Raw genomic sequence first — 18,695 nt, 5'->3', positions numbered from 1 at the left:
GACTCAAGCAGAACCAAATTTGGTGTATGTTAATTTAAAATTCTCAGTCTGTTCTCAAAAAAACCCATGGCGTCCACCGATACTGCTGTGGTGCCCTGTGCTTTTGCTGTGGTGCCCTTTGCAAAGGTCTAATACAAATTTACATTTTCATCATAGAAGTAAGTGCCCCTTACCAGAGAGAATTGCTGTGCACCTTCAAGATCAAATTTCAGGGCTTGTGAAGACGTTATGAAAAGTTACCATAGAAAGGGTGTAAACAGCTAATTTGGAGAATTGTGTTTCAGAACAACCAAGTTTTAAACTGAAAGTTTGATTGGTTTTCTTCCATTCATACATTGTGTATGTAATGAAAGTCATTATGAAGGTTATCATGGTTATATTCTGCATGGGGAAACAGGTCTTTGGGGGTAATTCTAGCAACAAAAAAGCAACAGAAATGCAATACATTTTTGTCATGCGCTATTTTATTTTGAGAAAAAGACGAGACAAAGACTACATGTAGCAAAATTGTTACTTCCTTGCAGCTTTTTGACAAAAAAATGAGAAGTGTACACATATCAAAATTACATTTAAATGGCGAACAAATGCATTATAAACAAAAAATAATATTGCATGTTTCACTTTTACAAAATGTTTCCTCAAGATCATGTTTCCTCAAGATCAAGATCATGTTCTGCCTGAGCAGATCTTGAATATTGTGGTTAATTTCAGGAACTAGGGAAACAGTGTGACACATTGTACATACCCATAGCTGGTCGTCCGTGTTGCGTAGACCTTTTTTGATGAATGCTCCGTAGTATGTGGCAATATTCCTGTGATGTGAATACTTCACAAGAAAAAGAGTAAAAGCACATCACAAACATGTCATTGGTTATTACTTTTGGTTTTTACCTCATACACCCATGTGTGTTAGCACTGTATACTCAGTAGTTTCCTGCATCCGGTGAACAAAATTCACAGTGCTAACACACATTGGTGTATGGGTAACACCAAAATATTCTTTAATATTCTTTATATTCTTTATCCCTGATGCAAATTAAACGTTGAAGGTCATTGGTTCAAATTCGACCTATATTAATTTTTGTTCTTGTTCAAATCGTTATTGTAATAAGCAAACAAAGTTTGGAGGGGGTCATGTCTTCTGTCGCTGCACCTACATACATGTATGGGATGTGTATTCCTCTTTTTCAGTACAACAGACAACATCCTTCAGTAGAAATTGTAAAAAACTTTGCTTAATTCTGACCTATTTTTCAGAAACTTTAATCCACATAACAGTGCGTACAAGCTCTGACTGTCCAATTGGCACCTTACAAATTGATAATTTTAACACTAAGGTTGTTTTTTTAGGGGAATTATTATTTGTTTTCTTCAGAAATCAGCAAGCTTAATCTTGCTTTCAAATGTTTAAAATTTGCATGTATTCTTGTATCCTATTTTTCCACATTATGTTTGAATGATTAATGGCAAAAAAATTGAATTTAACTCCACTAGAACCGACACAAATAAATAAATACTACAGAAAGAAGGAAAAAAACGTCAACAAATAATTATTTATTTTGTAAATGAATGTTTCTTTGCTCCCCACAAGTAGTCTAAAAACCAATCGGGAACAGTAAACTCCATTTATCAGGAGCTCCACAATCACGCCAATATGCAAAAGCACTTGATGAAATCCAGACAAACTACACTAATGACAACAAGCAAACTACTAACATTGTGTATGCAGTTCATTAAGTTTTTAATGACTAACAATGTGCCCTTTTGTCCTTTAATTTATTTGTTTCTAGAAAGAACAGGAAACAATCTACAGATGAGACAGGTCATTTCCGGTGTTGACTTTGGTTGCTATGGTTACTCAATAAAAAGGAAACTCTGTATTCCGACATGAAAAATGAGAGCATGATTTTTCAACCCATGTTCCTGTATAGTGCATACAAAAATACAGTATTTGAAAAGAGCATTTATGGTGAAACATGCAGGGCTCAAAATTAACACTGGACCGCAGGCTTGAGGCCAGTGCTTTTATTAGCGAGGTTTTCTTTTGCTGAAATGTTTCTCAGATTGGATGTTATTGAATCCCTTTTTCTTAAACCACATTCCTATAGAGAGAATCATTTCCCAAAAAGAGTAGAAATCATGTTTTGCATCCAAGTTGATAAAAAATGGGGGAAGCTGGTTTTGTTATATTATTTTATTTTCACTTTTCTAAAAATTTAAAACAATCACTGATTTTCGATTAGTTGACAATTAATGGTTTTTAAAATCTATTATTGGATTGGTAAAAAAGAGTAACATAATCCATGCAGCCACCCAAAAAAGGGGGGCGGGGACTCTAATAAATAAATGTAGCTGCACTGCTTCTTACTACAGTGGTATACTAGTAAAATGTCTAAGGCCATTAGCCTGGAGTTATTACCAAAGTACACCCTCCTATTAGTGACTATACATGTAACTAACTAGTACATTTAAGTCGTTTGCAGTACTCGCTGCTAAAACATAGGATTTGAACTGCCTCTTATCTAGCTACCGAGCAATTTTGGTGGTCTACATGTAGTTGGTATGACACTGCTATAGAATTGCAAAGGTCTTGGGTTCGAATCCCACCCGAGTTATATGCCTGTAATTTTGTTCACAGAACTTGGGAAAGTACTGAGTATACAGTGCTAACACACATCGGTGTTTATACAAGAACAATTCTTAGAACAACTAGTGTAAAACTTATCATGTAAAACTTATCATCCCTGTCATAAAGTATAATTATTTGCTCTGGGGAAAAAAAAACAGCGACGACAGTGAAAGCACAGCCAAGACTGATCTGTAAAGCCCTTCTTTCCCTCCATGGAATTATTCCCACACCATTGCCCTCATTGGATGAACTCGATCCCTACGTACACACTGTACTTCCTGCATATCAGTTTATCTTTTATTATCTCTTGATGAACTGCAGGAAATTCAAGGTGTTTTGTATTCCCGTCAGCTCTGAATTTGACCTTCACATTTAAAGGCACGGTATACTTTTGGTTATTGTCAAAGACCAGGGCCAATTTTAATAGAGTTGCTTTTTATTTAGCACAGAAAGTAGCTTAGCCATACCAAAATTACAATTACCAGATACATTTTTGAGAACTTACCAATTGTCCAGGACTTGCCTTTAATAAACCTAAAACTTTGGTTAGAACATGGAGCAATCTTATTGCTCCATGGTTAGAACTAAACCTATTGATAATTAATATTTTCAGTGAATTTGAACTGTTTAATATGAAGTTTGTTCTCTTTGTAGTATTATATTTCTTACCTTTTTAAGAACATTTATTTCCAGCTTTATTTCTTCTTCCTCTTCCTGCAATAACAAAAAAAGAAAAGAAAATGGGATGGTTGTTATTTTTACATGCAGAAAATGTAGGCCTAAGGCATCAGCAAACTAAAAAATGCTAAATGGTTTCTTACCCCAAAATCCTACACACAAAAACAGTTGTAAACAAAAACAAAAAACAGGTACATGTAGTTTGTTAATCATAACTGGAAAAGTTTGAAAACTTTGAATCAAGTAAACAATTCTCTTCATGTAGACCTTTAAGATAGTTCAGCATTTAATGTACACTGTATCAGGCCTAATACCACGGAGGCAACAAAGGCGATCGCCTCCGTGCCCCCTGGTCATTGCCTTGGTGCACTTGAAATGCTCCAGTAGAAACTAACAAATTCCTCATAGGGTGCCCCTTACCAATTAGAAAATGCCTTGGTGCCCTTGCTCTTTCAAAAATGAAGCATGTATGATCGCCTAACTACACAAGACAACTATTTTAAATTGTAACATTCATTGGTTGGTGGCTGGCCGCTGTTAATGGACCTTACCTTTGGCTCGGTCCCTTACAGGGTTCTCTGCAATTTATTTAAAAACTGTGGGGCATTCAGGACCAAAATTTTGGAAGTTTGGCCAAAGAACACTGTACTGGACACAAGGTCTCCGAAAAGTTTTATATCTTGGTTTTAAAACCTCCTGCTGTGTTTTTAAAACCTCCACTGTGTTTTTTAAAAGACATCTACTGTTTTTTAAACCTCTGCTGTGCAATCTGGAGCATTTTATATGGTTTTTTCTTGATGTAAAACTGTTGAAAAAGATAAAAAAGAAGTGTTTTGTTTTGCCCGTATGGCATATTGGGCATATCGATCAATACGCTAGTGTGTGCATCTCTAGGGAGAGCCCATTGAAAATGTAAGTCTGCTGACAAGCCAAAGTTTCTCAAATATCTTCCAAGGTAAAACATTAACATGCAATTAACTGATACCAATACATCAATGTCTGTAGACTCAGTGGGGAGTATTTTATTGGTTGTCAAAACTATCTTTGACATTTTCCAGTTGTTACCATCTTCACCTTCATACTTGAGGTTCAAGGATCAAATTACATTTATTTTCCACAGTATCAAAACAAATTAAAAATCAAAAGTAAAAGACATTATCACTCAAGAGTGATCAGTTTAAAGAACCAAATTTTAGAAGCAGAGCTTGTATGCAATGGACCCTAAAGACATGCATTTTGCATTGAGACAAAGAACAACAATTTACAATTCGTTGAACCAAAAGGTCCGCGGTCAAGTTTAGAACACAAATAATATGTAAAATATATCTGAATGCACATACCTACATTGCTTGAATTTGGTGGGGAAACAACAAACAAAATCCCTGGAAAAGCATCAACTCTGTGTGAGCAGAGTATTAACCATAACGTGATAAGATTTATCCCTGATGCAATTTTTATAAATCATTTAAAAAACCAACAGGAACAACAATGACAACAACTAAAATTAGAGAACTGTATATCCAGTGATTTTTTAAATAAATTTAATGAAGTTTTCAGCAAGGAACAATGTATTTGGTTGATAACTCGGATGATTTGAATGAATATCCTTTCCTACATAATACGTACAAAACCCAACCACGTCACCGTCAAGTTTTTCCTTGATTATCATTGACCTAATTCTTCAGCGCACGAAACCAATGCACAGATACCAACACACACTGATGGACCAACAAGCACTGAATTAATTTGCCACGTCTGGCCAACTGATCGATGCAGTAAATTACATTATTACCCCGCATCTTCCTTCGAGACAGATTTATGTCTAATCAAATATAACCCCAGCTACTGGTGTGCACGAAGATTGGATTAAAGCGATATAATAGATAGTGCAACCACAGAGGAAGGCTGGCCATTTTTAAGAACGGTACCATTATTGCTCTTACAGTAGCTCTACATGTACAATATGTATGTGATGTAAAACGTATACTAATTCTTGCAAGCATTTGAGTTACCCTTTTGGAATCTAATAAATCTAATAATTTATGACCGTACCTTTTTGTAAATTGTTTTTTTGTTTTTTTTGTAAATGTAATGCTGATTTATAGTCAACTGTAATTATAAAGATCCAATAATTTTTCTAAGTTTAGTTTCTCTTGTATACGATGTACTAATTACGGTGGATATTGTGTGTTGGAAAAAAAAAACAGCAGAAAATCTGTCATCCCAGTATGTTTTACAAGAAAGTCAAATCAATTCAAGTTTAGCCGGGTGTCTGTGGAAGCAGTTCCATTTTGAGCCACATCATTCGATTTGCCAATGAGCATCAACCCTCAAAATCACATCCTTAAACGTGGATTGCATGATCTTGAACCGCGAGTCAGATCCTTTTTTTTTTTTTTTTAACTACCCCAGGTAGCGATAGCTCCTTATCCACATTGCAGGATCAGATTCAGCTTGGATCCACCTTTCTGAATCTAGTGTTTACAAATGGAGTGGGCACACAGATTAAGTAAACTGCTCACAAAAAGTAAGGAAACTTTTTTCAATCCAGTATATTTGCTATTATTTATGACTCTCTTTGTATATATGGTATATATCAATGCAAAGCTGAACTGTTCCTCTTGAAAATGATACCACATTTGCAATGATTTCATGTTGCTGAACTTGGCTACATGAATAACAATGAGGCAAACTCACAAATCAAATGTGCCAAAATTACCATTGTCTGTGCTAAATGGCCAATAGGTAATGCTCAATAATCAAACCGATCAAGCTTTTCAGAACCATTAATGGTTTACACAAAGATTTGCACCAGTGAGCTCATCAGACACAATTAACCCTCATCTCTTGAAAAACACCTTGTTTGATGGGTATTTGCAAGATGATTACAGTCCCATACTTGCAGACTCTTGGACCAAAATGCCATCTTTCAAGATGACAACGCTCGCCCCCATCGAGCCCGACTGGTGACTGACTACCTGAACAATGTTGGGGTGCACCGGATTGATTGGCCCGCTAACAGTCCAGACCTGAATCCCATGGAACATCTGTGGGACCAGCTTGGCCTCGCTGTCCGCCCCAGAACCACCAACACATCAACTGTGGCTGACCTGACCAGGTTCCTTAATGAAGAATGGAACGCCATCCCTCATCATCAGTGCATCACAAGACTTTTGTGCAGCATGAGAAGAAGGTGCCAGGCTGTCATCAACGCCTTCGGATCATCCACTCGTTACTGAACTTCTTGTATCAATAAAGTGTATTAAGATCAGTAAGTTGTCTTGCTCTATACCAAACTTCTTGTCTCAATAAAGTGGACTAAGATCAGTAAGTTGTCTTGCTTGTTTGAATTACAGTGTCAATTTGATTGTTCACACGGTAACACAAAATTGCTAATTTTGGCACATTTGATTTGTGACTTTGTCTCATTCTCATTAACGTGGGCAAGTCCAGAAACATGTAAACATTGCAATTGTGGTATCATTTTGAAGAGGAACAGTTCAGCTTTGTAATGATATATACCATATACAAAGAGAGTATTAAATAATCACAAATATACTGGATTGAAAAAAGTTTCCTTACTTTTTGTGAGCAGTTTATTTCAGATCACTGACCCTTTATACAACAGACAATCCCGTTTCATTTTAGTTTTTGCATCGCGATTGAGAATATTATTTGGGTGTTGCCCTTTCATCATTTAAGTACTGTATACTCATTATTTTTAAATTATAATCCAATTTCAAAAACAATTTCATATTTTTGTCCACATGAATATTTTTCGGCATCCCACACACACAGTGAGATCTTCAAGAAATGACCGAAGTTTCAACTCTGGAAAGGGCAGCTTACTTTTTCTACATCTGGATTCATGCCAGAAGAAAAACAAAATAATGACTTGTGCTACATGTATTTGTATTCTCGAAAAAGTACACGTTGGCGTGGAATGAGCTTAAAAGTGATCGATCAAAGAGGAAATTGATTTGAAATGAAAGGAGTTATTCAAGACTTTTAGGCCTACCCAGTAAGTTTCCTTATTTGATAAAAAATACATTGTTTTAAAGTTCAAACTAAAACAATTTTTTTCTGTGAAATATTTCTCTTTGAGATGATGATGTCATATTAAAGAAAATTTATTTGTCATCTGAATCTGCAACCCTATAAAATATTTTAAATGCTGTGATCTTTAAAGCCATTATACACTTTCGGTAAACAGTATTGTCCAAGTCCCACACTTCGTGCATCACAACTTATATATAAAATAACAATCCTGTGGAAATTTAGGCTCAATCGGACATCGGAGTCGGGAGAAAAGAACGGTAAAACCCACTCCTGTTTTCGCGCGTTTCGCCGTGTCATGACATGTGTTTATAACATCCGTAATTCTCGCTAACGAGAATTTATATTGTTTTACCGTTTTCTCAAAAAGTAAAGCATTTCATGGACTAATATTTCAAGAGAAGTCTTTCACCATTACCTTCTGTAAACCCTGTAAATTATTTGTAAATCTGTGAACTTTTTTTTTTTTTTCTGTACCGAAAGGGTCCAATGGCTTTAACCAAAATAGTCCTTCTTGTTTGAATCTGATATTTATATGACCAAACATTTGTTTTGCCTGCCATAAACATTACAGATACATCCATATTATACAAATATTGACTGCTTTGAGTGCTATGGTTAAAACTGTGACTCCCGAGGTGATCCCCGGAGGGTTCTATTTTCCCGAGGCGCAGCCGAGGGAAAATGGAATGGTCCGGGAATCACCGAGGGAGTCTGAGGTTTAACCATAGCACGAGTTAAAGCAGTCAATATTTGTTTTATAACACCCCAACCATGGAGGAAGAATGTCATCTTCGTACACGTGACGTTCGTACGCGCATTTCAGATACAGAGAAGCACTCTAAACCAATGGAAAGGCAGAATATTTGTAAGGGGTGTTATGAAATGTAATATGAGAGTAGGGTTTTTTTTCTGGCAGATTTGTAACCAGTTGATTTCTATCAAAACAACTAAATACAGTACAGTACATTTTGCGACAGCATTTAAGAGGGACCTATTCATATCTATTAAGCATACATTTTATGTTCAAAATCAAATAATCATATTGCAGACACACGTGGTAAAATAATATCTTTATATGTGAAGAACATAATTATTTATAGCTACTTTTTCCAATGGCGTCCCAACATGTCTGATCTTTTTTTAAACGATATGGAATTTTCATGCATCTGTCAGACAATTGTTTCTTTGTACATGTATGCCATCTAGATACAAAATGTAAAGTACTCTACTTCAATTCTACTTTTGAAAAAAAAATCTTCAGCAAATTCCGTCCAGCCCATTTAACACAGATCTCATATTGCTTCGTCATCAACTAAGTGCAAACAATTGAAAAACATCAAGTACGTGTGCAAACCCTTTCGCATGAATCACCAAGCTTGCCTACTGGGCATCCCAAGGGCTCAAAGACTGCCACCAAATTAATTGCATAAAAATGTCATGATTTTACCCCTTTTTTTTTCTTGGAGATCGGGGGGGGGGGGGGGGGGGGGGATATGGGGCGATTGTTGAAATGGCAGGGCCATGGATCCATCACACTGCCCTCGCAGTGTACGGGTCGTCGATCCGGAGGCATGTAAACAGCTCTAATGACCAGCCTGATGATCGGATAGATTACCCAGTTCGAGTGTTTATTCTCTTATGGATGATGAGTCACCATAGAAGAGGATCCCTTGACACAGTACAGTGCATATCATTTGAATATTCACCAATTGTGAAAACAAAACATGAGCACAATTATGTAGGCCTACATTTGGGTTTTTTAAACGTTTGATTGTTTTGATCCTACATGTTTTATAGCCTATATAATTTATTGTGTATTTTTATACATTGAACATCAAAACTAACCTGTGCAAATTTCATTCCAAATTTTGTAATTCTTTTTTTTTTCTTTTCTGATCTAGGCCTATCATCGAAAATCCAGAGCAGGAATTTGTCCACACAGAAAAAGCAATAGGCCTACGTAATCGGAATACACAATCTTAGACAGAAAGATAAAAAGCTTGTATTTGGGGATATAAAAGCTTAGTTCTTTTTCCATTTCTATATCACTTCGAAGAAAACAGTTTAGCTCACAATGCCAAGGAAATTGTTTTAAAGATTAATTAATTAAAGATTACCAAACTTCCTGTTGAGCACAACAAAATTTTGCTTTACACCAGAGATTAATTTTTGGAAACTTTCCTGCTCATTTCTTATTTGGTAGAAAAGTTTTAAAGGGACTTTGTTGCCTTGGATCGGTCGAGTTGCAAACAATTTTTATGAAATGCATTTTGGTTAGAAAGATGTTTTTACCAGGTTATTCACAGTAGTATCACATATCATGACCCAGTTCTCATAATTTAGGTTTTCCCAGTAATTTTAGAAGCCTTGTGTTCCTACATGTCTCCTCGCCAAATTCCATGGCTTTGCTTACCGCTGAGTTTCTGTGCTAGCTGTGTAAGCGTAGAATGACTAGTAGTAGCATGAAGTATGCAGGCGCACAAGCCAAAAATCCCCGCTAACCTGTGAAATACGCTTGATGTAAGCACAGAATTCCCTGCCCCCACAAGCGCTAATTCCTTGCTTTATGGTAAGCAGAGCAATGAAATTGGGCCCAGTTCCATTCACTAGTTTCTCCAAGCCCCCAATGGGCAACATCCCTTCCTTGCTTTTTGAGAATACCTCCATTCAATCATGGAGGATTCCTTCCTATGTACATCTTTGGTAAATAGTATTGTCCAAGTCCCACACTTCGTGTATCACAACTTATCAAACCTGTAAAAATTTAGGCTCAATCGGTCATCGGAGTCGGGAGAAAATAACAAGAAAACCCACCCTTGTTTCTGCACATTTCGCCGTGTCATGACATGTGTTTACAATAAATCCGTAATTCGCGATATCGAGAATTGATAGTTGTTTTAATGTTTTCTCAAAAAGTAAAGCATTTCATGGAATAATATTTCAAGAGAAGTCTTTCACCATTACCTTCTGTAAACCCTGTAAGTTATTTGTAAATCTGTGAACTTTTATTTTTTGTTCTGTTCCGAAAGTGTATACTGGCTTTAACTACAAAAACTACAATGTTCATGTACAGTATGTGTAGTTCGCAACAGACCCTCCGTTACCTTAGCTGTACAGGGCACATTATTCACCAGGAATGAACCCTTCAGTTTCCTGGCCTAGGATACGATTGCAGCTGCCGCGGCTAGCATGACCCATTATTGATCACTACCCTGGTTAGCGGGCTGTACATGTACCTTAGACATGGCATACCTCCTGCACTAATCATCATTTCCTAGAAGGCCAATGTTCAGCCCAATGGTACACCAAGTATAGAGGGTCGGAATATTATAGACAGGTGTACACTGCACACTCGGCATACCTGGTGCATCTTGACAATTAACATGCCACACATAATGTGGTCTTTGTGTGCGTGCAGGTTTGAACGAACAGTACGGTCTCCTTGTTTTCTACCGAAATTGCAAGACATTATCATATCAGGGGTTAGGGTCAGTCTTGAAAAATTGGGTCATGAAAGTGAGTTCCACAAGTTTTGGTGCACTAAAAATTTAAATGATTGCATTTTAACACTTCAGTAACCTCAATGGGTTTCAGAACTCAAGTCTTGGCTTTTAGGAAAGAACATTGAAACTGCGTTCCATATTTTAGGAAAGTGGGCCTACATGGTGTACACGGCACACTGTTTGAAGAAAAATAAAATGATAGCATTTCATTTGCAACCTTTCTGTCACCTCAATGGGTTTTAAAATTAAAGTCTGGACTTTTAAAGAAAGTACATTGGATCCTCTGCACTAGAGCAGGCTTTGAAATTACAAAGTAATGAGTGGGAATTTTTTCCATTACGGGATTCTTGTATCAAACTTAAAAAGTGTCTTACAGGCCCTGGAATTTCATCTTAGAAAGGGCAAGGCCGTTTGCATTTTGCAAAGGGCATTACCATTGGAAAATCTTAATATGAATGGAAGATTTCGAATTGGCACCGAGGCCAAGACAAGGGGCAACATAGACCTTGGCCTCATTGGCCTGCGTGTAATTCCAGGCCTGGTATTTAGAATTTTGTTCAAAGTACAGAACTTTAGTTTCATTTTTAACACAACATATAGCCCACATTTTCAGTTTTGTTACTTCATACGTGGTTAATCTGTCACAAAACATGAACGCTGTCTGCATTGCCAGCACTATTTCTGTATGCCACCTTTAAAACAATCTGCAATAACATTTGTACTCAATGTAAACCACCATGATTCATACATAAACCTGGACTTTTCCAGTGCAGTAAAAAAGCTGGCCATTGTTTTCACTGGTGAGTAAACACTGTGTACCCGGACCTTGCTGCATAACTCCCTGATGACTGATGAGCCAACTGGTAATCAAAACAATGGGAGGTCACGGCGAGGTCAACTCAGGTCAACAGTCACCTGTGACCCTTGGAGGAAGTTTGTTATTGTCAGTGAGTATTGGTTTTACCATCTATAGGGAGAGTGTTTCTGTATGGGTTTTTGTTTGAACCTGGTAACTTATGACATCACAAGTTCAAGACTCACTGAGCCTGGTCCTTAAAGGCAAGATAAAGCTCCACAGAGAATATTTTGAAAGTTGTTCTACAATGTACCATCTTTTTAGATGAAGAATCAACTGAACTGAACTGAAGTCATAGGGGACACATCTCAAAAATTGACCAGCTGTTAGTAGTTTGATATGACAAACTGCAGAGAAACAGTTAGGGGCCTACTGACAGAAATGTAGTTTCATATCTGGCCTGCCAGGAAATGTACTTGTAAGATGAATTCTTTTTGTAAACAAAGTGTCACGGGCAAAATTTCACAGATCTCTGGAAGCACAACAAAACAAAATTATGCTAACCAGGGTTACCATTTAAACTACTTTGACAAATGTACAAACTGTGACTGGTATCCTGCTCACTTCTGCTTAGCAGTCATTTGTTAAAAGTAATCTTTCCTGGTAAAGAAGCTCTATAAAAAAGGGCCATGATCTATCCTATAACTAGCAACACGCCTTACAATCCATGCCAAAACACTTATTATGACGGTATCCCCCCACCAACTTACAGTTTCAAAAATTGAGCAGTAAACCGTTTCAACCAAAGTACAACATGGCATTCTTACATACAGACCAAGATTTTGTTTCTGCTCTCAGCGAAATTTTTGCACCAACCAACAGCTTTTTACACAGCTGGCAATCACATCTCAAACACTATTATTTGTTATAAAAATAGATGACCTACCTCCGTGACATCCATGACCTTGATAGCAGCCAGTTGACCTGTCTTGACATGGCGACCCTGTTAGCAACATACACAAAATATGCACAGTATGTCAAATCAATTAAATAAGTGCACTGATTTCTTTGTGGTTTCTCCCTGAGTGCTTTTTACACAGTTGCTGTGAGATGAATGATTTCATGATATGGTTTTTATGGACCCAATACTGCCAAATTCCATTAAAGATGTTTTGAATTACCATTGGTAATTACGCCAGAGATTAATGACAGTAAAAACAAGTATTAGTAGATAAGAAGCACTGCAACTGTTGGACTCATTTTGAGAAACAATTCCCTTCAAAGGGATTAAAAAATATTTCAGTCTAAGAAACATTTTTACAGATTTTGATTACAATTTATTTCTCCTGACAAACGTGTAGGCCCAATAGACTCCATGCATATAATGATGCCACAAGTCCACTCGGTGATGAAGAGTGTCATACATCTATCATTGGCTGAGAGTCATGTGCAGCACACACTTGTCTTTTGTTCGTCATCAAAGATGGCCGCCAATGCTTGAAGAAGTATTTTGTACATTCTGTATTAAAGGATTAACTTTTGTAGATCAAGATTTTTGCTATAATGACATGAATCCCTACTCACAGTGGATGAAGATGTATGTAAAATAAGTAAAGTAAAATTTTCAGGTTCATTAGTCGTCAAGTGTTTCAGTAAAAAAAATGAAAATCACAGAACAATGTTTTTAGGAGAGTCGTGTAAGTACATCGTACATTGTACACAGCAACCTGATAATTTTTTTGTGACATTATTTTACCATTTTTACTCATTTCCCAAAAACTACAGCACCTCAGCAAATAATATTTCAAGGGAAGCTTCCTACTGGTCGTTTTCTTCAAACCGTGATGTTTAATGTAAATATGTGGACATTGTGTTTTATGATGTTCAAAAAGTATCCAAACCCTAGGTTTTCAACTAGTGGTTTAATCCCAACGAGGTCTGGTTCTTGATAGTTTTACCGAGACGAAAACGAGGTAAACTATCAAGAACCAGGCCCATTCCCATTCATAAATACCTTTTCGGTAAAAAAACATCATCACTTTGGGTCAAAAAGTAAAATAAATGCAAAAACTATAATTGTTCAATGATTTCTTCCAACACAACACCCCTCCAGCTATGAAATGGTAAAGCCCTCCGCCGCCCTCGGGTAAACAACTCCTTATAAGGGAATGCTGTGTGCGTCGCGCGTATCACGTGATGTGGCACAATTGTTTCAGCTGTTGCTCTCGACCAATAGGAATGAAGAACCTGTTCTATAAGAACAGGTGCAAACTCGCGTGTCACGCCAATGTTTCATTAACTGGTCATAAACAAAGGTTTGTACACACCCACATGACGCGCTCTCCACCAATAGGAATAGCGAAACTGTCTGAGGTATTTATGAATGTAAATTTATATACTTTGTACCATTGCGTGTGCTCTGTGACACCACAAATCTACAGACACCATGTACAGTACTAGTACACTGGTCTGTACACTTATTTTGTCTGTAGAAAAACCATCCAGTGGGCTATTTTGAAAAGTGTTTTCCATCAGACAATTGGAAACACCACATGGTCCACTACCTCAACACAATAGCATTTATGGCAGACTTAGCATCACTTGTGACAAGCAGTCCACACACAGTTAGTAATTGGGTGTGTGGGCTTGCCAGTGATTGCTGTATATTTAGCAGACCAGGACAAAGCCTTGTCTGCAACTTGACAAACACCAGCAAGTTACTGCTAATATTTTGTTCACACTTGACTAGTAACATCTGGTATTTCCATCTGTTTGTCTGCTGGAGCAATTAGACACTTTCACAAGCCTAGGAATAAATCCAACAACACCCACAGCAATAGCAGTGGTGCCCTGTGCCTATCACTGCCCTTAGCAAAGTTCCAATACAAATTCCACATAGAGTGCCCCTTACGAGAGAAAAAATGCTGTGCCCCTTCAAGAGGGAAGTTCGAGGTCTGCTTTCAGACCAGTCTTGTTTTTGCTTTCAAAAAGAAACCTCTAACCATTCACAAACTGTTAACTAACTTAAGTGCAATAAAACAGCACAGAAGCCTTTTCCAAACACAGGCTCAGAGTCCAGGTTCCTCCATCAAGTTTAGAGCAGTGTGCATTTTGCTTCAACATTCACCACGGACTGGAACCGAAGTTTGGAAAACGCCCTGCATATTTCTTCTGCATCTTGTACAAAATTCTTTTCTTTTTTTAAGTTTTCCTGTGTGCAAGTATAGCAAATTTATAATTATGGTTCTTCTCACATTGAAAAGGAGTCAGACTATTTATGGTTTCCAAGAACCCTCAGGGGGCCTGGTTCCCAGCATTGCTTTGGTAAAACTGTGAAGTCATACAGTGTAGTGAGCATAAAATACCCAGGACACTTTGTGAAAGCAAAGGGGCTTGCCCTGCTGGTGGTTCTGGGATGGATTTCACAAAGAGCAGGACCAGTCTTATCTGAGTTAGGACGACTTACTGGTCCAAACTTACAATGTAGGACTATTTTTTTTAGCCTTAAAATGTCAAAATCTCCCAGGACTAGTCCTAATTTACTAGTCCTAATTAACTAGTCCTAATTTACTAGTCCTAACTCTTTGTGAAATCGACCCCTGAATCCGCTGTTTATTGCACCCTTTGGAGTAGGCATGTAATATGCATTTGAACAGGTTCAATTTAAATAGATATATAGGAACAGAATGTGCCATGCAGTTTTACCCAGTTGGCAATTCGCCTTTAAAAACACACCCCAAAACATGGTTTCAATTACACTGCAAAGACCATTTCTAGTTCCTTTTTCTGGTAATGAATACTAAATAGATATCAGCTTGCAATATTTCTGTGTGTAACATGTAATTGAAATCCAGGCACTCCCCTTAACTTCCGTTTAAATATCATTCCTGCCTGAATGCGGATACTGTTCGAGTAACGGGAACATGTGTGAAAAGGGAATTGATGATCTTGAACTTTGCCAACCTTTACATGGAGCACGCACACTGAATATCGACACAACTTTTGAGTATACTAAACAGTACACCTTGGTAGGCCCTACCATACTGTAAACAAGATTGTACACAGAATGTAAATTTGCATCGGGGTTAAAGAACATTAATTTGGGTTCTTACCCATTAATAAACTGATGTGTGAAGATTGTAGACAGTGTACGTAGTATCACTCAGGTACAGTACAGATCAGGACTATATTGCTTCACAGAGGCATCAATACTCTAGTCTCAGGATGCCCCCTTTGTGAAATGCTCTGCAGTAGAAAATTACAATTTCCTCATAGGGTGACCTTTTCCAAGGAGAAAATGCCTCTGCAATTCATGCCCTTGCCTTTTTAAAAGCGAAGCATACAGGCCTTGTGGTGGTACATGTTGACCCCTTGCACGCGCATCACACGAGGCAACCAATGCCACGCTCACCATGTTGGTGGGCAGTTAGGTTTATGTGTATTAACGCACACTTTACTGCATAACGCGCAGCATAGAGTTATATAAAAACGCACAGTAAAATTGCCCACCAGTATGGTGCATTCAAAATTTTTCTGATGATGACGTCAGGTGAAATGGGTCAATAGACTAATACTGTAGTACATGATACATTTATAACATTCGGTATACATATTGTACAATGTAGGCTACAGCTACAACTGTGTACAAAAATACAACCAAAGATTTTGTAGACTGTAGTGCCACAGGCACACGATGGGCTGAAATGTGAAGTATGCATCTTCGGCACTATTGTATTGTAGTTCAGTAAGCAACTCTTTTGATGCAATAGATTGGTGCAGACAATGACCATTGATTATTGATACCAATGCTACATGCATGCAAAATATTTGCTTTTTATAACTAAGGGTACCCTTGCCATACTTCACAGTATGTAACAGTACATGTACACTACCTTCAGTATCCCATCTTGCCCTTTGAGGTGTTACTGAATGATATTCAACTCAGTGGTACATATATACATTAAGGTCTCTTACAGTAGCTCTGATTTTGTTTCTGATCAGCAGGCTCCAGTCCCTGTAGTGTTTACTGTTAGGCTGTAGTGTAACTTGTGTCCTTGGGCAAGATAATTGCTTTGTCCTTCAATTAAATGGGACATTAAACCCAAACAAGTACAATGTACAATCCTGTTTTATAAAACTATGTGTAGAATTGGTAGGTTGCAAGTAACCATTTTATTGGTACCATCCATCTGTAAAAAAGATTGTACACAGTGTACATGCAGTGTACATGTATGTCATACATGTACTTTGTACTTGGTACAAACATTCAGTGTTCGTACACCTGTAGTGTACACCGAAGATTCTTGCGATGTTCCCAGCAATCGTGTTTCCCACAAAATTCAAGCCCTAACCAGTGCTCAACACATATTTTAGGGCCTCTGTAAGGTAAAACTTGCAAAAAATGTACCTAGAACAGGGCCGGTTGCAAATTAACTCAAGGCCTAAAAAATATAGGCTTTCAGATTCAAAACACGTCACCATGTTTTCCCATAAATCCAATGTGATATGATGCGTCATTGTACTGTACTGTCACTACCTCCGTCCTGTCACTTGCACCATGAACGTGTACATCAGAATGGATCCCTACATAAAAACTTTCATTGTCATAATAAGCAATCTTACAATTGGGGACAGTTGTCACTTTTACCAGACCTGGTAATAACCCTAAGATTTTCACACTTTAAAAGCCAGAGAAAGCACCGGGACTTGAAATTTTCCATGCAGCAATTTTTATATAGGGTATACAGTGGTCTCTATCAATTGCGATTGTAGATTTGGTTTCAAGGGGACAAAGGGTTCAGTCTAGTGTACCCTCCCAATGGGCATGTACTGGTAAACCCATCAATAATGGGCAGACACAATACAGCTCTGTTTGTATGACCTGCCGAGTGCCTGATACTGTATTCAAAATGTGTAGTCCACACAAATCAAGTGAGGTTATACTTGCATACAATGTAAACTCACTGGCCTTGGGTTCAACCTGATAAAATATCAAACTGCTGATAATTCATTAGATAATGTTTACAGAATGTCACTGTACACTAATGTACATGGTGTACTGATTTTACAGTTTAGTGACAACTAAGTTTGAGCCCTGCCTCATTGTTTGTCTTGTCCAACAAAATTTGCCGTTACTAATATACATGTCCACGTACGTTGTAAAATGTTGTAGTGGAACTGAGCGTTTAACTTTGTTAACAAAGTTAAACGCTCAGTTCCATAATTCGTAGGTTTTTTTTAAAGGGGCAGGCAAAATAGACTTCACTCCGAGACCATGGCTAAGAGATGAAAAGTGACCAAAGGAAAAAGAGAAAAGAAACTGCTTGGTTAAGAAGCATCAACATCTGCATGTTCACTGTGTTCTCAATGTAGGAACACAGTGTAGGCTACATACTTGTGTAGACTAACATTCCATCTGGTTCTTGTCAATGTGTCCGGACTTTGATCCTTCTTCTCCTAATATTTCCACACAGGGGAATTCAATCATGTTTCTGTGTGTTTGGGTTTTTTTTTCCTCTGTGATTTTTCTTTTTTTTCAAAGCCATGAAGAAATGACCATTTTTGGTGATAGAGTGCCAGATACATGTATAAGCAAACTGGATTTCCTGCTCAGTCATTACGCCTTACTATTGGTAATGACAACATGAACAATGTGTGTGTTCCAACACAGCGATCAAGGCGGTTTGCTTTTTATTTACTGACCCAAATCCAAACCTCAATGGTATCTGACTTTACAAAGAAACACAGACTCAACCAGAAGTCGGATGACTTTACAAAACAGATTATCAACTGGAGTTTCAATTGTAATCATTTGGGAATTGTAGCAACATTTGTTTTCCCCTTTAACCCGAGACCACCATGGTTTACATCCTTTTCAGTAACCAGCCAGCAGGACCAGTTAGCTTGTGATGGCCCACCAGCTTTTATTGCTTTTCACTTTATACTAAAATTATATTAAAAATATGGATGCTTTTCAATTTAACACGGAGCTAGTCAGCCGGTACACTTGGTTGGAGTGAGGTTTGACTGG

At 37.6% G+C, this 18,695-nt stretch overlaps 1 protein-coding gene across 6 annotated transcripts in view; it reads right to left on the bottom strand.

Moving 5' to 3' along the window:
• LOC117298305 (mitogen-activated protein kinase kinase kinase kinase 4-like) overlaps window positions 1-18,695 on the bottom strand; it is a 61,098-nt gene that overhangs the window by 39,783 nt on the left and 2,620 nt on the right. For all 6 annotated transcript variants that reach the window (XM_033781456.1, XM_033781458.1, XM_033781460.1 and 3 more), the window contains exons 3-5: window positions 12,612-12,668; window positions 3,299-3,343; window positions 746-826 (exon numbers count right to left, since the gene is read on the bottom strand). In XM_033781456.1, coding sequence (XP_033637347.1) covers window positions 746-826; window positions 3,299-3,343; window positions 12,612-12,668 — 183 coding nt within the window. The remainder of the gene's footprint in view (window positions 1-745; window positions 827-3,298; window positions 3,344-12,611; window positions 12,669-18,695) is intronic.

Source organism: Asterias rubens, chromosome 13 (assembly GCF_902459465.1).
Source record: "Asterias rubens chromosome 13, eAstRub1.3, whole genome shotgun sequence".
Taxonomy (NCBI): Eukaryota; Metazoa; Echinodermata; class Asteroidea; order Forcipulatida; family Asteriidae; genus Asterias; species Asterias rubens.
This window is presented reverse-complemented; position numbering and strand designations above follow the sequence as displayed.